Source organism: Hylaeus volcanicus, chromosome 7, assembly GCF_026283585.1.
Source record: "Hylaeus volcanicus isolate JK05 chromosome 7, UHH_iyHylVolc1.0_haploid, whole genome shotgun sequence".
Lineage (NCBI taxonomy): Eukaryota > Metazoa > Arthropoda > Insecta > Hymenoptera > Colletidae > Hylaeus > Hylaeus volcanicus.
The window spans coordinates 14,686,803-14,713,320 of NC_071982.1; the positions used below are offsets into that span (position 1 = coordinate 14,686,803).

General features: G+C 40.9%; 1 protein-coding gene across 2 annotated transcripts in view; it reads right to left on the reverse strand.

Moving 5' to 3' along the window:
• The window catches only part of LOC128879648 (synaptogenesis protein syg-2-like), a 138,240-nt gene extending 114,844 nt beyond the window's left edge, over positions 1-23,396 (reverse strand). For both annotated transcript variants that reach the window (XM_054128981.1, XM_054128982.1), the window contains exon 1: positions 21,725-23,396. In XM_054128981.1, the coding sequence (XP_053984956.1) occupies positions 21,725-21,830 (106 nt within the window). In that variant the 5' untranslated portion in view covers positions 21,831-23,396. The remainder of the gene's footprint in view (positions 1-21,724) is intronic.
• Between the last annotated feature and the right edge of the window lie 3,122 nt (positions 23,397-26,518).

Genomic DNA, 26,518 nt, shown 5'->3' on the forward strand with positions numbered 1-26,518 from the left:
CAATGAGCGGTGACGAACACCGAGTCGCTAGCGGAAAGATGGCAACGACCCCGGCACAGATACCGAAGGTAGAGGGCACTCGTGGTTCGACATGAAACAGCAGTAATAGGTAAGACTCGGTTTTCCATGGGCAAAGTAATGCGCACAAGAGACTCGTCACGTAATTATAGCGGATCGTTACTTCGGTTGAGGATGGAAAGAAAAAAATGAACAGTAGATCTCGCTTCTTATAATCCTACCCTTTTAGTTTTAAGTATGTCATCGCGTCTCAAAAACGATTATTTTCACAAGACACGTCAACTATTTATTTTTAATAGCGGAGAATAAACTTTGATTAGATCTGCTCCATTTTTAGAAAATTGGTATTCAGTTGCAAGAAGCTTCCGAAACTGGAGCATCGTACTAAACAAGTCAGTCAAATCGAGTCCATCATTTTGTATGAATAAGTGTTAATAATTAATAATTGAAGTAGAATGAAAAGCTCTATCTAATCTTAACCAGGCTCTGCGAACGATCTGAATGGACAGCGAGGGCGAAAATAAAGAACGTCGAAGAAAACAAGAAACCTCGCTCTCGACCCATTAAAAAATCGCGAGCACCTTAAATCTCGAGATACATCGAGGGTGAAGATAAAACTGGCTCCGGTTTGCGCTCCATGCGAGCGAATGAAACCCACCGCGGAGAGGAATAGGTGTCCGTGAGGGCCGATCGAGCCGCCTTGCGTGATTAACGTCCGCGAGCAACGCGGACTAATTAATTGAACTGCCCCGAAAGCGAATATTAATCGCCCGTAGGAGGGCCGGCCGAAGGATCTCGATTAAAATCTTTCGAGGTGCTTTTCTTCGTGGCTGCAACGCCCGAGGGAAAACCGCCCGCTGTGAAACCGCGAACTGACAATCCGATACCGATCGTGGCCACAAAGGGTTGCTCGTATTTTTATTTTATTCGCTTCTTCCTGCAGTTCGCGAGCGGGAACTCGTCGTTGCTTATCGGGAAGAACTTTTGTTTATATTTTTATTAAAATTATGATTTGGATACGATAGAATGACATTCCTTTAACTATGTATCATATCTAAACGTAATAACAGAAGAAACGTATTTTAAAAGGATCATCATGATTAATTACTCGGGTTCGTACGACGTGTCTGACTCGTCGAGACGTGCTTTTCATGTCCGACTCCGATTTCTCACCACGTGCCTCACGCGTTGTTATACCCTGAAGGGTTGAAGAATTCGCAAACAGAAGATGATACGCGGCGCACAAACCTAACAAAGAGAGACGTTCAACCCAGCCGCGATTCGTCTTGTTCTTACAAATCGTGCGCAACCTCTCCCTATCGAACTCAGCCCGTCGAGCAATCGCGAGACGCGATCACGTGATCCGCGGTTTCTTCACCCTCTATTTTTTGCCTCCACGACGCCGAGCGAAGGTTGAAAGCGGACCAGCGTAATGGAACCGGAGATGTATCGCTCCCTCGCGAATAACGAGTTTTATATTTCTAGTCGGACCGCGGAGCCGGCAAGTTCCAGTAACAAGATTGAAGCTGGCAAGAAAGGGGTTGGAGGGGTAATTAGTTGCGTTCGAGCTATACTCTCGCAACCGATTTCGTTTTTAATTCGCTCGGCTGCGCCCCGAGCGCACGGCTAACAAGATTAAGTCTCGGAATCCGACATTTTTGCGAAGGTTAACATCGCACGCCGAAAGTTTCGCGAAAGCAGACAGACGCCGAGATAATGGCGTGGCGGTTCAAACGGTGGATGTTCGGATCTCTCGTGTTACGTTCCAAGCCTTACGACAAAAGACAAGGGAATCAAAACGAAATTTGGAAATCCAAAATTTCACAAGCTTAAATATTAACCCTTTGCACTCGAGAGGCGGGTCTCAGACACCATTAGGTTTCACGCAGCAAATCTACAATAACTAATGTTTCTTTAGGTTTAATTTCTACGTAGCTCGAAGTTTCAATAAAATGATTGTAAAGGGTAAATGTGACCTTATTCTCGAATCTAGATAGCTTAAAATTCATGGCAATAGAATGCTAAGAAACATCTCGAGTTGCTGGTAGATACCAGAAAAAAAGGCCTCAGGTGCAAAGGGTTAATCATCCTCGCGATTTTTAGCCGCGATCGCGACTGTTTCGATATCGTAACGATCAAAAGTATTTAACGACGAACAATTTGGATGAATGTGGATCAATCAATTCGGGGATAGCGATAGTCATTTCACTGTAAAATCGAATCGACTGGCGTTAGAAGCCCATATGCACGGGTTCGTCTAACAGTGGCAGCGGCAGTCTCGTTGACCCACCGTGGTTGACTTCATTAACATGTCCCTATTATTAACTGCTCCCGAAGGAGGTGTTCTCCCTAGCTAATTACAAAGAAAAGCTCGCGATCCTATCGGGTTGCGCGACACGAAGATGGTCAGAGCTCGAGCGTTGCTCGCCAAATACCATCAAAGTGAGTAATTACAGCTGGATCTCGAAAGCGAAGCTAATGCCGGCGATCGAGAGAAGGCGGACGTCATTTGTCATTTTAGTTCGTAACTAACTTGCCGCCGTGTGTACGCATAGTTACGGAAACAACGATGAGTTATTGGATAAGCAACGGAAGAGACGTAGTAATTCTCGCTTCAAAGTGATCATTTTTTACGGGAAACGCCGAGGACGCAAACATTCCCTCGGGGAGTGGTTAACACGAAAGATTAATGGTAAAGGAATACGTCAGAGTTTCTTTCATTTTTCGAAACATTATAAGAATAATAATGTTCATTTCAAGAATTCTTCCAAATTTAAAATTAATAAAAAGTAATCTTACAATCAATAAATTATTGTTTAATAAATTATTATTTCTGAAAATTTCATAATTAATAAGTGTAGGTGTACCCCACACACATACACGCAAGAAAATCAACATCCTGAAACGACGCAATAGATCAATTCTTTCACCAAATTTTCATTCGATTCTAATAAAAACTGAGGAAATGATGTAACAATTTATTTTGTACGTTGCGTTTCCTACAAGCCAGGTAAATAAATAACAGGTGTCCCGAACACAATTATCGACGTCGGAGAACGAAAGGCGTTTCGCTGATTACGAGCGTTACGTTTCCCTCGAAAGAGCAGAAGGGAGAAATTCCAGAAAGGACTCACAGCCGGCGGAAACGAGTAGAACAAAACGTCGCGGAGCAATCTGGATTCTCGTTTTTCCTGTCACGATATCGCTCATTTATACGATTCCGAGGTCCAGTCGTAATCGCAAGCAGCTCGTTAACGCGCTCCCTGAACTGGTTGAGGGATGACTTTTGCGCCGATAAAAAGCTAATAATCCCGACCTTTAATAAGCGTCGGCGTATAATTTACCCTCGGGGGCTCCCATTATTTCTCTCTCTGTTTGCTTATTCCTGACGTTGACGTGTTTTTCGAACCACTCCTCGTCGGAATGCCGCTCCTTTCCGATATTCGAGTATAGAAAATAAATTAACGCGATCTTTATTAATGTAGAAATTATTAGCGAATGTCTCAATAATAATAATAATAATAGATTTTAAGTAAAATGTACAATTATATTTCTTTCAGTATGGAAATTCGAAGGAAGCATAATATTAATATCCCAATTTTTCTTTAATGGTTTTGTTTTATATTGTATCGACTGCTTGGTAAAGTCACATCAGAATAATTCTCGCATAACGTGATTTCGAACAATGAGTAACCTATTAACTCCGTTACGCGATAGGTCGCTGTATTCGTAAAAACTGTCCTGCTATTCCTCGCAAAATTTACGGAATACCAAATTTCGCTGTGGTTCGGCCAATTATAAAGCGATCCTTTAATTTTGTTGCAGAGTGTATTTCAAACGACGCGGGCATGGAAATTGCGTATGAATGCAGACGAAACGAAGAGCAATGAACATTCTCCCATACAAGGCGGGGAAAAACGAAATCCATCAGGCATGAAGCATCCCCCACCCCGCGTACATCCATCAATCACGGTGCCTATTCACAACTTAATCATTGATTAATTATAGCAATCCAATTTCGCGCTTTATTCTTGGCTACACACGAAGCGATGGAATAAATTCCGCAACGCCCACTCGCGCCATCGTTCGTTTGCTCCCCGTCTCATTAAGCGGAATAGAGGGATAAATCACGATGAGAGGTAAATCGTCTCCGTTTGAAAGGAGCAGTGTGCATTACGCAAAAGCAGAACCTTCGGAACGGTCGCCAGCGCCGACCCTGTGAATCGAAAAAAATTGCTCCGCTCGATCATCGAGCTGCTCGGATGGATCGTTTAATATCGTAACAGGCAAACTTATTTTAACGCGTCGGACACTTCTTCTAGTCGAGTGTGAAGATGGTGTTACGTAGAAATTGAGAAAAATGTTATTGTTACAGAGATACGTGAACAAATTTTTCTGATTAAATAAGAAATATTCAAACCTCTAACAATGTTCCAAAGTGAGACATTCTTCTCTGGCTTTTACGAGCAACTCATATACTCACGAATAATCTCCCAGGTGAATCGAATTTATTATTTATACGTTATCACGTAAATGATCCTAGTTCTTTAATATCCAATTTACTATCAGAGAAAGTTTGGCTTTGAATAAATCAGAGATTTTCAACGCTAAACAAAAAACCGTCTAGTTCTTTCATTACATCTTTAGCCAGTATTAATTTCGATACGAATACTATCTTGTAACAATGTCGGATTATGACATTGGAAAATTGGGTCGCAGTACCGGCTCCAAAGTCTGCGCGATTCGTCACGCTGGTGGTCACGGTGTAACTGTTGTCCCACGAGTCTCCTGTAAGATCGGATAGCGGATACTCGAGGAACGCCCGTAGCATTAACTAACATGACTGTCAGCCCCCACGGGAACGCGAGCAAGGATTGCAGTGATATCGTTGGATCCTCGCGTGTCGTTTACGAGGGCAGCAATCGCTGATGTCATACCATCTCTTGGTAATATTCTTAAGACGCTTTCCATTGCATCTTGGATACCCGCCAGAAGCATTTCCGACAAATTTATTGAAGAATAAAAGCAAACACTGCTCAAACGTTGAAAGACGTTTACGCGATTGTAAAATTTGATATTTAATACTTGTGAAAATTTTATAGTTTTCCACATATTTTACAGGTATTTCGTTACAATTATTATACAAGATATTTGTCAAATATTCAACATTTATTCTATAAATTATTTTTACCATCGAAACTGGAAACATTCATTTCATTGCGTAACTAGAAAATTCCGCTAGGATACATTATCCAGTATGGTAAATTAGTAGATGTATTATTTGGAATAAGTGCGTTTAATGTATGGATAGAATATTTATACAAAACATTGCGTATCATAGAAAAAAATCCTGAAATACGGGCATACTTCTTAACTATCGCTTAAAATACTGGTTTCTACTGTTAACAATATCAACAAACGACAAAACTCGGCCGAAACACCTCGCACGAGCATCAATACCACCGTATTTTTTATTGAATCTAACGTTTCGTTACCCTCCTCTCAGGATGCCACAATTCCAATTGACCGTGTATACTAGAGTTCGAGCTTCGTTCAATTCTTTTCCCGGATAATTTAGTCCAATCCGTTTTCCCTTTACGAACAGTAATAATGCCGCGTTACCTTGATTCACGGCATCCAAGACGTAGGAGCGGGTAATCCTCTGCGCAGCTCGGGGTTTAAGAATCGGAATCCAATTTAAAAAGGGCTATCGGTGTTTACCAGTTTACGCGGGCATTCGTCAGTTCAAGGGGTACTTCGCTCGAGATTATCCGGTAAAACTCCATAAATATCTAAACACAATCGCGCCGGGACGTCTCTTTAAAACCGATCTCATCGCGATTTTACGTATTCTCATCTTCGACAAAGGGTATCGCAACCTTCCTGAATGTTTCCAGGTAAGAGATCCAACGTTTTATTGACGTTCCCGCAGATTGGACTGGAGACAGGTATACGGGGGATCCTTTTGTGTTAGGTATACCCTACCTAACGCCTCTCGCTGAGGTTTCTATTCGCCGTACCGTCACTCGGCATCTGCGCCCCTCTGTATTACTTTATCGCGATATCCATTGTCTTAATCCGACGGAACGACACTCGGTCCATCGTAGATTCTACTCCTGTCTGCTAGACAGACCGCAACCATTCATCCGGTGGCGGTAAATAAAGTCTGAAGGTACTTTTCACGGTTGGGCGTCGTATAATCTTCGTTTATGTGTAGATCAGTGTTTTAAGATTGAAAATCTTTTTATTTTCGAACAGCAGAAATTCACGTCCCGTTATATGGTGAAAAATGCTGCGAGGCGATGAAAGGGGTGGGTAGTAACAGAATAAATATGTCCCGTTACACAGCTAATTCTTAGATATTTTTCTATATTTTAATATACATCGATAGGACCAACTAAATATTAATTTCTGACAATAGTTAAATTAATTATTAAGAATACTTATTATTTAAACAATGACGAGGAATATGATTTTGCTGTGATATTGTGTGAAAGGATGGACAACATCTTTCCGAATCCCATTAAAAAGGCTAAGACAGAAAGAGCTAAAGGAAGATTTAGCCTCTCTAAAAAGGACATTTCGCAGAATCCACTAAATAATCCGGAACGAAATGGACCAAAAGTGCCGCTTTCACGGACGATAATTTACGCCGAAAATCGACTGGTACCTTTAATTAGCGTACAACAAAGATTCGTAGCGATATTCATGCGCAGATTTACGAGAAAGGGTCGCGCTTAGAACGTGATAATGATCCCGCGCGCGAACATAGTGGTTAAGCTGGTATAATGGTCTCTTAAACTGGACTAAGCAGTTCCCATCTAATACTGCAAACACACGAAATGACATTATAATCCCTTTTAACGATAAGATTATTAGTTGTAAGTGAAAGCTGGCGACGTCTCACCGCAATCGCAGACTGTTAGAAAAGTTTCGAACTCGCCTCGACGGCACTTTGCGATTGCCAACTTTGCGCTCAAGCAGTTTCGCAACAGATTCCGAGCAATTGATGCTGTGTTGTGTCGCGAGAATTGTCTCTGTTTTGGTGCCGTAATATTCCTAATCGAACTAATAAATAAGTGTTTCTGATTTCAATACCAAACTGTTGTAATAACTTGTAACCTGTATCTTGTAACGTAACACAGCGTAAACTAATTAGTAGCTTATTTAAAAAACTCGTTTGGACGATGACAAATTTATTCGCATATGATTATCGTATTGAATTATTCAAATTATGTGTGTGGTCCGTTCCGCATGGAAACTAATACGGATGACGAAAATAAAAGTTGAACAAAATAAAATAATTCATGAAATAAATAAGGATAAATGACTTTGTTCAAGATTTATTATTCTTACGTTCAATAAACAACTTAGGAACGTATGTTGCCACGCCAGGATGTGAGCACTGCTTGATGAAGCAATTAAATCACCTGATTAATAGCCACAACGCCGACATGAAGAAACATGGTAGCAATAAATACATGCGGTATTATTCCATTAATCAACGTGATCGTTCGCATATGACGACATAGGATTGAAAGCAACCGAGGTGCACATGTGGCCCTCAGTGATTTGAATATCTCCTCATCGGTTAAGTTAGATAATCAACGCCTTCGACTGCTTTTCAAGCTAACACCGGCAGACACGTACACGTACGTAATTGTGAGGCTGCGTCATTTTATGTGTTATCTCAATGAGAAGCAATCAAGAAGAACTGCATTCAAATTAGATAGGGCAGAAGAATTTTGTAGTAACTACCTACAACGATCTGAACAAAATAATATTATTTAACCGAAAGCCAACGACTTTCTTAATTTTTTTGCAATATAACTTTGGTAAATTAGAGGATAGTTCTTTGGAAATATACTCGCTAATTAAATGAATGAATTTTTTAAAATAAAATTCTCTTCGATCACTCTTTCCTATTAATTTCCGTGTTCCCAGAAATATCACGAGTTTCGTTCGAAAAATTATCCGATTTCTTCCAGGTTTCGTTGAAATCGGTGTCTCGGAGTTCGCAATGCTCCCTCGCGGGAAACAGCAGGGTTAAGCTTTCAAACTTTCAGATAGTGTGAACGAGAAAATCCCCTCGAAAGACAGTATAATTGAATCGCTGCACGATCGAAAGCATCTGGAAACAGAGGCGGAAAATAAGAATCGGTCGCACGAATTACACGGCGAAAACTTTGCAGAACGTGCAACAAGACCTGTACAATACGTTCCACCGGCGCGCCGGCGGCGATGACACGTTCATTTCGCTCCGCGGTATAGGAGCATCGATACAACCTGGATAAATCGACGTAGACGCTAAACAATGAGTCGCACGAGTCTTGCGCTCGAGGACGACAGTTGGTAAAGTTTATCGCGTGCAATATGCGCGACGGGCTTGGATAAACCGGAGCATTTTCAGGGGAATTGCACAAAATCGAGGGTACAAAGTGAATTTAGCGATCGACGAGAGTAAATGGAAGCTATGTTACTATGAGTCTGTTAAATAGCTTGATTTACTTACGAATGTTCGATAGATATAAAGAGTTACAGGAGTCGTAACTATCGAAACGTACGTAAGAAGTTAGAGTTTAATTATGTGACGCTAAACAAGCGCCATGTAAGTATTAACCGATCGATAAGGTGCAGTACTCTGTCAGTAGAGCAGAATACTTCGTTGATAAGGTAGAATACTCTGTCCGTAAATTAGATTACTCTGTTTTCAACCATCGATAATGTAGAACACTCGGACGATGAACGTAGATAAAAAAAATAATGACGTATACATATGCAATTGTATCGTTACGAAATAACGTAGGCCCTATATCAAGGTGAATCCTACTACGGACAAATACAAAGAAAACAAAATACTCAGAAACCTATTTCTCTAATAATTTAATCCGCATTTAAAGGTAAATCGTCTACATAAAAAGCGATACTGTCCCAGTTCCAAGGCAAGACATAGTTTTCGAAGCGAGAGCCTCTACTTTGACCGATGAAGCATCACACGGACAAAGGATGGATTACCCCATTGGTAAAGCGGAGCATCCACAGTCGGTAAGGCTCGACAATAGAAAAACTTGTTCGATAACCTAGATAAATAAATCCAGAAACAATGATCCGTCCTAGTACACCCGAGGACTGGAAACGATGAAGTTTATAGCGTGCGATACGCGTCTCCAACTTAAGTAAGCCGGAACCGTTTCACGGAAACGGCACAAAGACGCAAGTGCAAAGTGAATCGCGCGTCTAACGAGGGCAAACGCAAGCTGCGGGGCACAACGAGGCCGTGACGAGTCCCGATCGCTAAGAGGGGAATATCTTTTATTAAAATAATAAAGGAATTTCATTAAACTAGACGTCGCCGGAACGAGGAGGTAACACGAAGGAAGTGGATAGTTGCGAAAGAACGGGGAAGGAAGATCGAGAGGAAAAAGGAATATGACACGGTAGCTGTTGGAAGCCAGAAAAACTCGCCGAGTATCTTCCACCCTACAGCCCCTTAACCCACCCCCGTGCGTGATTTTTCTCGTTCCTCTTCGTTTCCTTTTTTTTTTCCTTCCGACTAACGATATCCGGCGCGTTTAATCCTGCTGACGCGGATTAACGAGGATTCTTGACCGTTGTGCATCAATGCCCACTTTGTTCTATGGTAAATTAATGGATGTCGCGCTCGGAATTCTTTCATCCGAGTCACGGAGTACGTGTTAACGTTGTTGTTACACGTCAGCCGGCCCGCCCTCATCTATCAAAGAAAAAAAGTCACCGTCGCTGACGAACGTTTCCCTCCGTTCTTCTTTTTATTTTTTATTTTCTTTCTAAACAGTCATGCAACACCTTTTTGCGTCCGAAGCCGTGCACAGCGAAATATGAATGCCTCGAACGCGCCCGGGATTAATTCGAAAGATGACGGTTTGTTAAAAACGTCCGTCGTACGGTGACTTTTTCCCCGGCACGGTAATCTTTTCTAAAGCTTTCGCCGTGCTGCTGTTCCATGGTTCAACGCGGAATTAATAGCTGTGGATTCATTAAGACCACGGTTACCGTTTCAATTCGGATGATTTGTATGCAATGAACGAAAATGGATTGACAGCGGAAAGCTGGGTTAGATCGAGCTTTAGGATTCGGGCTTTAACCCATTTACGAGTAAGAATTTTTGGGGAATACTCACCGATTAGGAGTAAGCTTTATTCGATACGTTAAAATACATTTCATTGCTTATGTATAGCTTTGGTTACAAGTTTTTGTTACGTATCGTATTTATTTAATAATTACACTGTGCGTATTTTATAATATTCTTCCATTTTTCGACGAAAACAGAATCTAACAATTTTTCGTATTATCATTCGATAGAATATTTAAAAAGCAAAATGTAATGTGTCAAATAAATGCTTCCTTTTGGAATGTTGATAAAAGAAACATATGGATTGCTTCTAAAACTATATCTGTTCTTTCGCAATATCAGGAACGAATTTCAGTTCGGATTATCAACCAGTACCAGGAAATACGAGACTTCCGTAACACTGGGTACACTCTAATCCGCTGGCAACCGATTCACCCCCTGTCTGCCGCTCATTTACACCGCGGCACGGGGTAATTCTATACGAAATCCGAGGAAAACGAAGTAACCCCATTAAACGTTCGTTGCTCGTCAAGTGGCGAACAGTTTAATCGGATAATCGGGACGCTCGAAGAATCCACTCGCAGCGAAATATCGCCGTACGAACTTCATCCGACGTGTCCGTCCCGTTGGCCCCCGGAATCACCACGAGGGGATACAGCGACGTCGTCATTACGAATGGAACTCCGTTCCGCTGCGGGCCGACACAGCGCACGGTCAAACTTCTCTACCTCGTTGAAAGCGTGTAACTGTTAACCGAACCCAGGGGATTACCGGTAATCTGCGGTAAGCTGAGGTACGCGAACAGGTACGGGCAACCTGTTTCGGATATTGTTACGAGTAGCCGGCAGCCATTCCCTCGAATCGTTCGAACTCGAGACAATTCACCCTTGCTACCACTCCGTCCACCCACACGCAGTCAGTCACGAAGGTATTGGAGCGATATCGAATCAGAAGTTTCGTGGCTGAAAAGTGTTACACGTATTATGGTTCACGAGATCATTCTATTCTTGCGCCGAGACACATAACCACGATATAAGAATTAAATCATAGTTACTACTATCCGAGGGCAAAAGATTTTAAAGCTGGAAGAAGAAGATACATATATGCTAAATGTAAACGCAACTTTATTTTTTTCTTCCATACTATTGTCCAGAAAGTTCGTGTCAGATTTGAAGAAAAATTCAGAGACACAAAAAGAATCCCACAATTGAATTAAAGAATTTTGGTTGACTTTAGAATACCTTGATCAACAAAAATATCAAAAAATCCATTTCTTGATCCAGACTACCCCCTTGAGATCCATCTTCTCTATTTCCTTTTCCCTAAAATTTCTCCCTCCCCGACCCCGAGTCAACTTCGGCGCGAAATTGCCAATGGCCGCTACGAGGTGCCGAGAAAGCACGATACAGGAACGATAGTAGTCACGGGTGGGAATTAACGGCAACTTGCAAAACGTCCGGAATCGCCTGGAGAAAATCGAAGGGTTAGTTCGCAGTAGGTAACGGCGGCCGGTTATTGCATTTAATATGCTAAAACACACCGCTGCCGGGAGCATGGGTATTTCCCCGCAGCCGAGATGCTCGATGCCGGCTGATTACTGAAATGCGAGGTTGCGCCAGGCGTTTCGAGATATATCGCGGTATCGCGTTTATTGATTAAGCCGAGGAACCGCGGTTTTCCATCCCCCTTTCGAGAACTTCCCGTTTCGACGAATAAATCTAACTTACCGTTCGTGAAACAGCTTCGAGGCAAATTTTTGCACAACTTCGCTCTCCCCCTCAATAAGCGAAATGGAATTCTGGGACCGAATCGAATCGCGACCGTCGGTTGGATCGATCGCACCCTGGGAACCAATTACGGTTAAACAACAGTAACGAATGGAATCGGTGCTCGATTTGTTTTTGGAGAGATATTCGACTCCGTGTATCGAATATTGCTGATTAATATAATATATTATCCGACGTGGGAATTGTTCGAGTCTCCAAGAGAACCTCATGAACAGGCAGCGGCAATCCCTTTGACGCTGGTCTGTTAATGAGATCGGAATAGGCAGATGTAATTAAGATTTAATGTAATCGCATTCGTTGTACCGTTAGAAAATCAGCTTCGACGGGCTTATTAAACGTGCTTGTTAAAATCGACCGCGCGTGGTTAATTTTGTCTGTGAATTCTCTACGATCGCACAAAACCCTGAAACCGATGTTTAATGAAAGTGGTAATTGTTTCGATGAAGATTGAAAACCAACAAGTGTTTAGCATTTCTGTTTCTCGAGAAGACGAATGAAGAAATAATTCTTTATTTCTAAGTAACGAATAGATAAATTAATTGTGGAGTTACTTAGATAAGCATGATTTAAATAGATAATGTGTTTAGTATTTAGAATTGAAAATTTGTACTACTTTTAGAAAATTTATACTATAAATAAAATATTATCCATCTTTACTTAGTACCAAAGAAAGTTACATGCCGCTGCTTAAGAATCTTAAGATTGCCACAACTTTGGAAGTAGTGAAAGTAGGTCCTGTCGTAAGGCACATTTTACTCAAAGTAACTTACCCGACAAACTGTCAAAGTTATTTATACTCGTCATGAAACGCCCCGTATATTAATGAATTTAGGGCCACTCCCGTTGATTATCACCGAGCGAATACGTACATAAATTTAACATTTTACGAAATTAACTGCCAAGGTAAAAAATAACAGTAAAAGTAACAACCCTTATCATTCGTCCAATCGTCCCTCTATTACACTACGGGGAGATACGGTATACCTAATTCAAAACTACGCGCAGAAGTTCATGGGCACTAGACGTGAACGCGGTTTATTAAGAATTTTTCTTAATGCTTAATAACTCTCCAGGGATGAATACTTGCAGCTAGGGGCATAATGAAAAGTTTAAATGACGTACTAAATCGTGACTGAAATTACGACGAAGTAAGCGGCTGTATTTGATTCTCTTTTATGAAACTCGAATCGAAATTCACAGAAATTCCACATATATTCCTTGGATAAATTGAAGAACCTCTTTATTTATAGCGGTAGCACTTCAAAGCCAATCGTGTCGATGCGTTTAAGATTCTTCAACACTGGAGTCATGCGCGTACCTTAAATAATTGGTACTATACCAGCATCAACGAATGTCTGCTTGTAGGGTTCGATATAATAGAAGTTAAGGATTTTGAATGATTTTGAATTGTTGCCACAGCTTGAAAAAGCATAACGGGGAAAATCGTTCTATAAAATTTTAAAGCTGGGGATCAGAACGTGAAAGTGCTCGTTTACCCATCGTTGCGTTGCTATTTTTCACAAAATTGGAGAACTTTGAATTTTACCATTTTTCAGGGGGTTATAAAGTGGTCTTTTAATCTCGTTGCGGAGTGTAGTTGGATTACTGGCTAAACTCGCGATATTGACAAATCGAAGTGGATTCACTTGTTACATGTGTATTGCAGTTTTGCGGAACGATGCCCTCCAGGTCTGTACGGGGCGTGATCAAAATAGTCGTGTAATTTTTAAATTCCCTAGAATATGTTTCATTAGAAACAGAGAATCATATCTTTCTGTCTTAATTTTCTAGAATACTTAATAACATATTACAGATAATAACGATATCATAGGTATACCTAATGCTATCGCATAAAATATGAGGTGTTCGATTCAGGTTAGATTCTTCGATAGCTACGCAATTATTTTAAGAAGTTTGATCATTGCATAATTCAGAAGGCACTATAAAATACGACGTTAAAAATGATTTAAATTACCTATTTTTCTTGTCATTGATTCGAAGGTCCTTTCATGATGTTTTGATCTAAATTTATTTTGATATTTGTGATAATAATTAAGTAGTAGAAATTAGCATTGAATTTAATTAAACGCTCTGAACTCATTTTTAAGAACTGTACTATTGATAATATTATTATTTTACATGCCGAGGTTAAGGAATACAACAGGAATATGCACAGTATCGATTTCACGGGGTATTCTGATGGATAATTATTTAACGATGAACTCTCGATTTAATTCAGCAAATAAACTTTCTCTATCATTAATTAATTCAGAAGTGAAAAGACTCACAACGTATTTTTCAGCAAATTGAATGAATGCAATTGGGCCATGTGTGTTTTCATTTTTATTTATATTCGATTGAACTATTTACCAAAACTCTTTAGAGGAACAAATCCATACAGTTTCACGCGAACAAAAGTTTCACGAACTTTTTGACCGCAACACGTATTTTGCATTTTCGTGATCACTCGCAAAATCCGTCGCGAATTATGTGAATCACGAAACGTTCTAATCTGAGGTAGGAGATGGGGGGGGGGAGGGAATGTTATAATTGTGCCGTGCGTAATGAATTAAATGCGTAATGAATACAATAATACCGGATACATCTCGATTCCTGACAGAGACGAATGTCGAAACGGCCATTTGTAACGAACGTTGGGAGGAACGACGTCCACGTGTAATTCGAGTAATTCACATAATTTGACAAATGTTTTGACGGCCACGTCGCAAGTTAATCGAGTGCGTGGTAAATTACAGAAACGTTTGACAAACGATTGTACATTAAACGTTCGTGGCGCCATATTATGTTTAGTTAGTTGAGTGTTTCCATCACTGGTTTGTTATTCGTTTGATATTCGTATGTGTTAGTTATTAATCGCGTTAATTTGTAATAAGTAGAAAATTTCTGTGCACTTTCGTGGTGATACTACACGAAGCATTTATTTCAATTTATTTGCTTTAAATGTAATTGAAAAGATTAAAGTTAATTAAATTCCTGGATCAATAGATGCAGTTTTATATGGCAAAAAACACTGTACAGGACCTGAACGAATGGAACATTAATTATGTATTCGTTGACTTAATGCGTCGAATTTATCCTCCATGTGAATAGCTATTTTGGAGTATGGATCTCTTCAAACCAGTATCGATTTAAAACTGGCGTTCGTTCATTTTGTAACTTTTGAAAAGAACCGAATTTTATGCCGCGTTTATTTATGTCTATAGCAATAATCAAAGTACTAATTAATACTGGAAAGTACCAATTAATATCTTTAAAGCCTTTACTGCCTGTGACATGTTATTAATTATCCTACAAAATTAACATAAAAATGTATCCTTCTCGACAGCTAATAAAATACAATCTAGACACGTTATGCTTTTATTTCAGGAAGAACGCTCTTCGCGATACGAGTTCGCGATAGTTCAAAATTCATATTTTGACCCAGTGTTGACCTAAGCTACAAGTTTCATGGATGAGGCAGCAACATGCTGGGGCATAATATTGTTCCTTATCGAACAAAGTAACACGCTCTCGGGAGGGTAAGTACGCTAATTCGTGACATGAGAAATTTTAATGGTTCACTCCACTCACGATCATATTCAAATGAAGAGCTTTCTATATGGTACGCATGGCGTTCGATAAACAGAACACGCCATGTCACTTGATCACCCACTCGCGTTCTATACTTCCAGAATAGCTCATTACTCTAAAAAAAAAACTTACATCGAACAATTACGCCGACAAAGTCGCTTTTCCTATATACCGACTGGAATGTTTTCTTATGGAAATCATGTAGAAATCTATTAAACAAAATCCCTCCACTACGTCCTAAATAACTCACGTGGAAATGCATTGTGGATCTAGAAACTAAGAGCTACCGATTTGCTCACTCCAATCGCGAGTCTAACCTTGCATGAGCTTTCATTAGCACTTGTATCCTTAGGGGAAATTTATGTACCTTCTGCTAACGCGTAAAGACTACTATAGCACGCATAAAGCAGTTTAAACACTCCTAATACAGGCGGAGGAGAAACCTGTTCAATTAGCGAACTGTGGAATGTTGCTTGACGTTTGAATCGCGTTAGAATTTTTAGCGATCAACTTAAATGTAATAAAGATTTTTCAGCTTAGAGGTCAACAGTTTGACATAGAAATTTTTCAACGAAAGAATGAATAAAACAGAAATATAATTACATAATTACTCACGCAACTGAACCGGGCTGTAACCTTGAATCGGTTGGAGAAGGTAAAAGGAATATCAGGGAGTATTCAATTTTTCTTGTTGTAGAAAATATTTAACAAGATATGTAGTCCACCTTTATTCGATACTATGGATAATTAGCAAGTATTAATAATGTTTGCTTCGAATTGTTTTTGCTTGTGTAAATATTTGAAATCAGAATTAATAAAATTTAGTTCTAAAACATAATTACATTTATTTCCATTTTACGTTCATTAAATGCCCGATGAATTATAGACGGAGTTGTACGCTATTACTTTACTCGTGAAGGGAGCTATTAAAACGCGAGCCCAGTGGTTTTATTATCAGATAAGAATCAGGGACAAGATTAAAGATACTTGGCTAGCTATTAAAATGAATTTGCGCAGAAATAAACTGACCAAATTTGTGAATTATTAAGGATCGAACTTAACGCGATTCTTTTATAGCAATGCCTGTCATATTTGTTATTGGGCCATCAGATATTGCTTCCCCTGATTAAATAATGTAACAAAGAAACTTAACGAATTCTTAATTATTTCATCTTCAGTTCCTCTATACCCACCACCAAATCGTTCCTCTTCTAATTTTGTTTAACTTTTTCCATTTTCAATTTCTTGTCGCTCTTGTCAAAACTCTCCCCTCTACCAATCATCTTTTTATATTTCCAGTAGGCGTACGCCCATTATATGTTAATTCCTTCCTCAACCATTTCGTTTATTTCTAATTCTCTATTTCTGTTTCCTCAATAAAGTATCGGGACGTCCCGCCCATGTTAATTATTCACAGGTCAGCGTTCCCTCTCGGTTGCACGAGCTAAAGCTCCACGTGGCCATCCCCTACTCCTCGGATCGAGCACATGCGAAGCGAGCCAGAGTGTTCCGAAAAGATACGGAAATCGAGGGATTGAAATGACAACGCGACCCTAACGCATTAGGGTGAAATTAAGTAACGAGTACAGGAAAACGCACGAGCGGGTCCCTAATTTCTTTTACCTCGTTATCAATCCACCCCGATCAACGACAACGACTAATTTCGCCGGTCTCGCGGCTAGATTTCAGATTAAAACGTTTCAAATGCCGCGTGCGCGGGAAACAAAACACAGTCTGCGTCACTTTGCGGCTTTCCTCGATTCTCAGTTCTGGAACAACTTTACCCGTGTTTCCATTAAGTCGTACACCGACGTCGAAGGGGGGAAAAGTTGTGTGGGAAGGTGGACGGGGTCGCGTGCAAATTATCGTCTTCGTCGAGGACGTGCGAGAGGTTCTCCCCGCTGTTCAGCGCTCCTGCCTTCCGTCCTTCGTGGAATGACAAATGGCCACCCATTAGGCCGATTTCGTGGCCATTCCGCGGTTCTTCTGCTTCCGAGAGTCGCACGCAAAAAATTAATTACCATCGGTATTCGTCGCGCGATGCCAGAATCGCCGGTTTCGAGTGTCGTCGGCTCTTGGTCTGCTCGGACGCGTGGAATAGTCCTAGTGATAATATAGATAGAGTAGGCAACCCACGAACGCGACTCACAGATAGAAAGAGAAACGAGATAAAGTTTTAAACCCATCTCTCTTCCTCTTTCTCAGCGATCCGATGCCGTTGGAAAAGTAGTATACCTCTTTCTCTTTCATTCTCGTAGACACACGGAAACGAAAAGAAAAGAATAATAAAATAAATGTTCAAGACAACATAGCGTAACGTGTATAATCACCTCAATGACAATGCTACCTAATCATTTCTTTCCGTTTGATATTCAGAATTCCCATTCGTTGAATGGACAGCACGGAAAAGTTCCACGCGCAAAGCGTAAATACCGCACTTCGCGAGGGAAGAACCGAAGCTACCTCGCAGCTATATTTCCCCATCCAGGCAGCTCTAATGATCAGCCAATGGCAAAGTAACCACAGGTACATTTTCGCCCCTCGGTTCCCAAAATTAGACGTCAATGGAGGCGCGGAGTACCGCGCGGTTTTACGAAGGACAACCGTTTCGAATGGTAGCTTCAGTTGCATTTACCGCGCAGTGGCCGTGCAAAGGCTACAATCTGAAAGAGGCTATCTGTGAAAATTGCGGAAAAATATCGTACGATGATACTCGCTCGACGTGAAACGAAAATTGAACGAACGGGAACCTTTTCGCCCCCAAAGAAGCGAGCAATGGTAACGCGAGCATGTGAAGCGAGTGCCACGAACGCGTTTCGATCAGAGAGTTACAAGCTGTGGATAAATTAGAATAGAATTTAGACGTATGTTATCGCTGTTGGATCTTTACAATCACCATAAATTTGAAACCGAGTTATTACCGGTCATAAATTACGAAGCTATAAGCGTTCTTAGAGGTAACGAAATTAAGAGAAACTGGTATTTATCCGAGGTGTTTGAGAACGAATCACAGCTTGAGACTGCCTGCGCGAATAGGGTCCTTGTTGATCGTAAAAAAGGCCTCAGCTATCGTTCTCGATGCCTTAATTTACAGTGTCGTATAGTGTAACGAGTACTTATAACTCACTGGACATATATTTTATGTCTCATTACATTTATATTTTTGTAACTAACGAGCAGCTTCTGTTCTCATACGTTGTATAAATATCGCACCTTATGTACCTTTGTTATGAAAAATATTCCTCTTAATATTTTTATTAATATCACATTTTTTAATCTACTATTGTGTCTCCCCAAAAATAACATGAAGCCCCTTTTAGAAAACCCCTAATAAATCCATTGTTCCCGTTAAAAAAAAGTCAATCCTCCACTTTTTTTTCTAAATTCGGTGCGAGACCAGGCAACAATTTAAAAAAAAAAAAAAAATGTTGATCACAGAACGGAATACCGTTGTGCCTTCCGATATCGCGATGGCCGTACACGCTGCAGATACTCAGATAATCGACGAGCACCACGGCCATTAATTATTGCAGTCGCGATACGAAAAACCGAAACATCGCGGAGTTTCGTAAAATATTGCCAAGTCGGATATTGCTGACGTCCTCGTACGCGAACGAACGTAAAAAACTATTAATTAAAGTGCAGCGCGTATCCGCGAAAAACCGTCAACGTCCTGTCTTTCGTCCCTGCCAGCACCTGTTGAAACAAACGTTGAACAGACTCGAGCGAAACACGATGGACAGCATTCGGTCACACGCTCGCGGAGCGGTTTTGTCAACTAAAACAGCCAATTACGATCGTAGTTGATTGCTTTCAAATGTAATCGAAAGGATGTTGTATTGACTTACTTCAGGCGGTACAAAAATCTTCTCTTCTTTTCCCGCCCTTGGCCACGTATGTGGACGTTTAGTTTGTCATGATTATAATACTGTCAATAATAAAAGAAAGATATTACGTTGCACATGTATATACAATTGTCCATTTAAAAGCAGAGACTTAAAATAACCATAAATCAATTTATTTCCGAAATTATTATTATTTGTATTAGAATATCAATAATAAAATGCGCAACAAAATTTTTGTTCAAGAGGCCTCTCTTTTTAGATGTTTTCACTAAAATGTATCCGTAATCCCATAAGTCCCTGGGACAATGTGTTTTCCGAGAATTTAAAAAAAGAAACGCGAATGCCAGAACAGTATTAATAAATAGGAAACTTTGACAACGAAGTTTCGAAAGTTGCGATGTCTGTACCACATTATTTGCCGACTGATAGCCCAGTTCCAAGGCAAGCTAAAGTTTGCTATTAAAATTCCAATTTTTTGTTCGCTTGCCCAGCGCTCCGGGAATTTCTTTTCCTTTGTCATTCGACCATACATTCAGAGGAGGCACAGAGCAGCGGTTTAATTAAACTAGTTTAACTGTCATTTCATTCCTTCAAGTCAGGTTTCCACGCAGCGCGCCTGAATCGATAAGGAGACTTCACCTCTACATTCTTATTACCTGTACGTGCGGATTCTGGGTTTTAATATTAATTTCGCGGGACAAAGGAATGCTAACTCCATTACGCTCGACAACCAGCCAAGTACTTTGGCTGCATTAGGAATTCTCATCCGACTTCAGAGTTTCCTACTTAGAGTGCAGCATCCGAACCGAGTTCAATTCTCTATTAAAATACCAATAACATCGAAGCAGTATTATAAAGGATTTTCCAATAGTGACTTTAAAATTTTCTTTGCTAGCGAAACAAAAATCGTATGGAATATACATACGACTTTTTATTTTAAATGGAGAGTAAATGTGATCATAATTAAACGTAAAAAAGATAAGCATTATTGATTTCAAGAAATATTTTAATATTAAAGAATACTTTTCTACTAATGTTTTTATACGTATTTTATTTCCCACTTGTACAACTAGTCTTTTTTAGACTGGTCAACAATTACTATATTTCGATGGAGCGAAGATAAAATTCATCGGTGCTTATCAAGCCGATTTCAAGTGTAAAACAACGTTTAAATAAAAGATTGCAGACAATTACTTTGTACTCGAAACTGAAGTGTGAGTATTGTGTAACGTACTTTAATGGTAGAACTCTTGGTGAAGGGAATGAAACGTGTTAGCGATTTGAAATATTGTACATATGCGAGGGGAAAACCTGCACTGTAGATTCGAAAATCTCTCGAAGAACCATCCTTTTATACACTAGTACTTTACTGAATATAAGTGTATTACTCTCAATTACTACATCTGTTATTAGATTTTAAAATAAAAGGTTTTCGTGAAAGATAACGTCGATTAAGTTCTTATTAAAATCAATGTCTTCAACTTCCTCTCAGGAAACCTTTCATTACTTAATATAATTTTTATTATCATTGTAAATGCATGTGGTGTAACTGCAGCAAATATCTCGAATATCGTATAATACCATAAATTTTGAATACCAGATGGAAACAAGAGACGAGAACTTAATACTCTGACAATGAATGGAATCAATACATAGGAATAAAATATTATATTCGCCATGTTGACAGTTGAAGTTCCAATAAAATGCGCGGAACATGCAGAAAGATAAAAGGCGTAGCTTGCCATTGTTCGCGAGTACGAATTCAAAAATGTATTTCTAGTTTGTTAGTTCTGACAGTAAGCCCATCGATGCACGACATTCGATGAAATTGTACAAAAATTGGAACGATGAGTGAAGTGCGTCAAGCACGGCCACGGTTTCATCATTTTTTCTAGCAAAACAATATTTGACAGTTCGCGGATGATTGTTAATTACGTTTGTTCTGTGCTCAGCTTCTTATAAAACAGAAAATTCAGCAGCGCATTTGACGCGTCAACGCAACAGTTACTTAACGAATTAGTTACAAATTTTAAATGACTGAATCTTATACATTTTACGTGTCAGTTTTTAAAAATTTCGGATGCTAAATATCACGAATCCAATCGTGACAATTATAGAAACCAATTTCTATACCACACCATAGAAATTAGCTTATAAGAGCTGTATGTTACTTCCAACAAAAGAGTTTTATAAAACCCACGAGGGAATTGCAAACAAGTTTTCAACGCCTATGCTTCTCCTAAAATAAAATTCATCACACACCACCCACGCGTTACTTCTCCCAATAATTTCACCTAAAAAAATCTACAAATCCGCGTATCTCGGTCCGTTTCGGTATTCACCGTAAATAATAACAACCGTGTACAACTTACTTGGCTTATCCAGATCAGATAACTTCACCTGCGAATACACCGAGGCAATCCCCAGCACGAACACCGTGGTCGTAGTCGCGACACTCAACTGGCACCTCCACAACATTTTGTCTCCCTTTCTCACACTGCACACACTGTCTAACCTCTCAACGTTGCCTGGAACGACCCGACACCCCCCCGCCGTTTCAGCGGTTACCTAGACTCACGACCGTCGCGTACCGGCACTAATTGCAACCGGTGATGCTGTTACCGATGCAGTCGGTGTTGTTGTTATTGCCGATGTGCCTGCCGTTCCCTGTACTGCAATGCGCCGTCGTCGACATCGTTTCGCCGTCTCCGTGGCCACCTCGGCGATATCGCTGTTTCGAGAACGACCGCCCGCTGCTACCTGATCGCCTTAACTGCTCCTAGACGATTCAGCGATAATCGTCCCCAAGGCTGGTCCCGCGGCCTTCTTCGTTCGGTGCTCCGATCCCGGCGTCGATCGTCGAGTTCCTCCCGGGGCAACTCCTGATTGCGACGTCAGGTGAGAGGACCGTCGACTGTGTCTCAATTAATCCCGTTACGCGTGATTAATCTTGAAAGAAAGGCCTTTCAACGATGGACGATAGATTCCCGACGAGTCCTCTCCAATTAGAGGTTCGATCGTTTAAGAAAATTGTGCGAGATAGGCAGTGATACACTTCGCAACTCTAGGTCTCGGGGATGACTGTAGCTGGTCTCCTTCGAGTCCAACAGCGATGAACACAGATTTAGGATAATAGATCTTGAAGACGGCAGTGAGGCATTGGATTACGGAAGTACGAGGCCGATCGAACGATGCATCAGAACGCAAACTTCTTAACAGTGTCGCTGGCGAACCGTACTCCGAATTGGGCTACGTGTCGAGTATCCGATATCTCTAGGCGGCAAACGTGCGCCTTCTTGGGGTAGCCGTTGCTCCAGTTCGTGTCTAACTCGGTCACAATTAACAGCCAGGACACGGCCACGGTTCACTGCACCGCTAGCTCCAAATGAACTTGGTCTGGCCCTAGCCGACGACTCGCTACTCGCGCCGCTCCTCCAGGGGAGCATCCACCGAAGGACACGCGGAAGGATCATCCGCAGAGACCACTGGCCGCGGTAATTAAATTCTCGCGTGTCGACGTTGATCTGCCGACGAAATTAGGCCCACGGGGCGACGGTATCCTAATTAATAATTATTTCCCGGCCAACCACCGAGCTGCATCCACTTCACGGTAAATTATTCAACGACACGGAACTCCACTCTTTTTCTCACTGAGTCGGGGTGAGATGGTTCGATTGCACTCGCGTGCACCAAGCCCGCAAGCACGTGTGTGGCCGTCGCCGGGATCCACGGAGTCACGCGCGATCGAACGATTGTCTTCTGCGATCGACGAAGACGCGCACGCTTTGTCAGGTGTATTCACTGTAAAATGATTCACATTTCCCCGAAAGAGGAGGATCCTCTATCATTTCAGCCGGCACTCGTGATCGATGGCGACACGACGGATCATCGATCGTCGATCGGGGATGATTACGTTGACGGATGACAGGTAGCCAGTCGTGGATATCTCTGGTCGATTTTAATTCATAGATCACTCGGAGCACCGTGATTACGATCGAAAGCAAACCGACAACAAACCCCCCACATAATAAAGCCACGTCGAGCCCTGACCCGTGGCGGCTCGGTACTGAAACCATTCAGTACCGCGAAGAACCGCCGCGGGTCGCTTCGGCTATCTTCGCTCAAAGTCGGTCCACATCGGGCACGCTCGCTTAAACTATCTCTGTCCGGCGCAGAGTTAGGTTCTCGTCGCTGGATCCGGCGTCTCTACCCTTGCTTTCTATCTGTTTTCCACCCGGTGCGAGCCCGGTCTCTTTCTCTCGCTTCCTCCGCCACGCACACCGCGCGGAGATCACTATGATTTACTGGCGCGGCTAATGAGTCGCTATAATCGTTGCGGCGCAGGCACTGTGCGTGCACCGAGGATTTTCAAAGGATCGACGAGCCGCGAGCCGACAGCAGCTCTCGGACATCGCCGGGGGATACTGCGGACATTACTGTTTTAACCCTTTGCGCTCCGATGTCGACGCGAGGGTTGACATAAAACTGCTGAATTCAGAAAATCTGGATCGCGAAGGGTTAATAAAGGTGTCGGCGTAATTTTTGGGTTGGGGGCGTAGGGCTGGGGATCATCTTAGGATTCAAAATGTCAAAATGATTAATATAAAATATTTGATGAAACAAAAAGTCCATTCACTAAGTGGTACAACTTTTATTCGATATTTAGGAATAAAGTTTGCCCGAATCTGACCCCTGACAACGAATCTCAAAGTTATTGAAATTGAGAGATGGTCCCGTCCTCGCATAATTGCCTATTTCCCCATTCCGGTCGGAGTCATTCCTGGGACGGTCGGTTTTTATTAGAGAAGCGAAACGTCGAAGGATCCAAGGAGCCGGGAATTCTTGAAAATTGCCGCGTTACGTAAGACACGCCGGCCCGTTTCTTAGGTTGTTCAACGCTAACGGGTTGCGAAATTAATACGTTTTTATTGCGGAACGAAGGTGGCCGTAATTTCCTCATTTCGCAATACCGTGTGAATCGGTTAACGTCCATGATATTATAAGATTGGATCGCCAGGAAGGGTTTTTTCTGAGGGAGATTATCCAGTATCACAGCGTTTCTCAGACTTGTGCACTTTCATTTAAAATAACAAAATCGTGTGTATTTTATATTAATCGTGTTTCATTCAAAATCAAAATCGTACAGCCCTTTTTGGAGAGTAATCTATAGACACTCGTAGGTTTTATTTTAACTCTATTTGCTTCTATAGTAATAGGGGCAAATAAAAGAAATTAAAGAAAAAGAATACCAACATGCTTGTCTTTTTTACAGATGAATGAAACAAGAAATAATGACATTTCAAAATTATCCACAGAAGACTATAATTTTTAAGACGTAAATTGATTTGAATTTCATAATTTTATGAATGTTCTAAGTAACTTGAAATTGTTTAAATGTGAATATTATTCTTGTTATACATCCCTGCAAGTAACCGAAATTTTCCGACCGGAAGCAATTTGAAAATATGCTGAAAAAGTAATAATTTAATTCTACTCTGAGCGGTACGTCAGAAAGTTTTCTTTATCGAAGGGGTCCGAGGGAAGGTGAAGTTTGAGAAATACCGCAATCAGAGCATTCGGGAGGAAATCACGTATTTTATTTGTTCAGTTTTCATCGGAATTTAGGCAGAGAACTCAAGTTTCCTCGAGTGGAGCAGTTCCATAGTCCGAAATTATATGTAAAGTTTTCAATTAAGAGAAGTCATCAACGACGCAATATACGAGACTCTACGTTTAGATATTACGCCATGTTACATATGAATTGTCTAATTTTCTCAGATTACAAGAAAGAGATCTTACTCTATTATCCAAAGTGGCCAAAATAGAGGTACACATATCATTTTCAATTGTTGTAGCTTGAGTTTAAGAGATGAAACAATTTTTCCAAGTTTCAGCCTTTTCATCGTATCTTACAAAGAAATTATTCGAGTTGCAAGAAAGATTTTAAACAAATTCGACGTGTCAAAATAATTTGCCCGACGTTATTCGATAAGAGACGATGCTGTTTGTTATTAAATAAATATATGGAACGAAAATAAACTTTTAATTAAAAAAGAGGATATCATTGATATATAAAATTCACAGCATAAAATGGCTATTCTAAATAGCATGTTGTAATCCAGTGTACAATTCAATGAATTTTTAGATGAAAATTTAAAATGACATCGATTCCATGATAAGCGTTATCTGTTGGAACTCACTCGAAAGGAAGTGTGTTCGATACACAAAACGTATTTCACTCCGCGGCCCCCCCTCCCCCGTGTGTAACTTTAAATGCTCGGCAACAAATTTGAGTACACGTGAGTCGGAACGAGGTTAATGAGCATCACGAAGCATATGTTCGAATTGGGTGGGGAGGGGATGCTTATTTGCGTCATAAACATGTTCATGAAAACTGATAGTTCGTGTATAGCTGGTGCACGCGCGAGATAACACCCCTCGAAACTTCATGACTATGAGAACTCTCCGCGATCGCGATAAATTCCGGCTTTCGTGTTTCCGCCGCTATCGGGAATCGCCAGCAAATCACTTCCTAATCCTCATCGAGTAGGTATCTCCAAAGGCACCCTCCCTAAATCCCCCTGTGAACGTTCGAGAACATTCGCGGCTTAGTTACGTGTGTATCGTTGTTATCCCAGCCTTTGGAATGTAACGTCCGAGCGGCGTGCGATTTTTCTAAGCCAATCCCGTTACGATTTGCCTGAACTAAGAAGCGATTAGAGATAGAATGTCGGTGGTCCTAAGCTGTCCCTGGTTGGGAACTGTACACATTCTATGGCGCGAGTATGTGGTTGCACTCTGGGGACAAGGAAAGATCGATTCACGAAGGAGCTGAGGATCGTATTGGGTCAGACGTGCTGGTCAGACTTTGTCGGGATTGCGAGTTAGAAAGAAGTTACTGGGAAATCTCCATATTCTACTTACGATAACAGACTTTCTTTGAAACTTTATTACCACCAGATTTCTAAACTTTGTACACTCGTGTTAATTAGAGAGATACAAAATTATTCTCTTGTAATCTGGGAATAATTGTTGATTACTTCTAATAGAAAGTGAAGCCCTCTAAATCGAGTGGTAATTTATTTAGTCGTGCAGCGAAAGTATTTCAAAATTGAAATTTCAGTATACGTGAATTTGAAGTCTAGCGACAGTGTAGGTGAATTTAA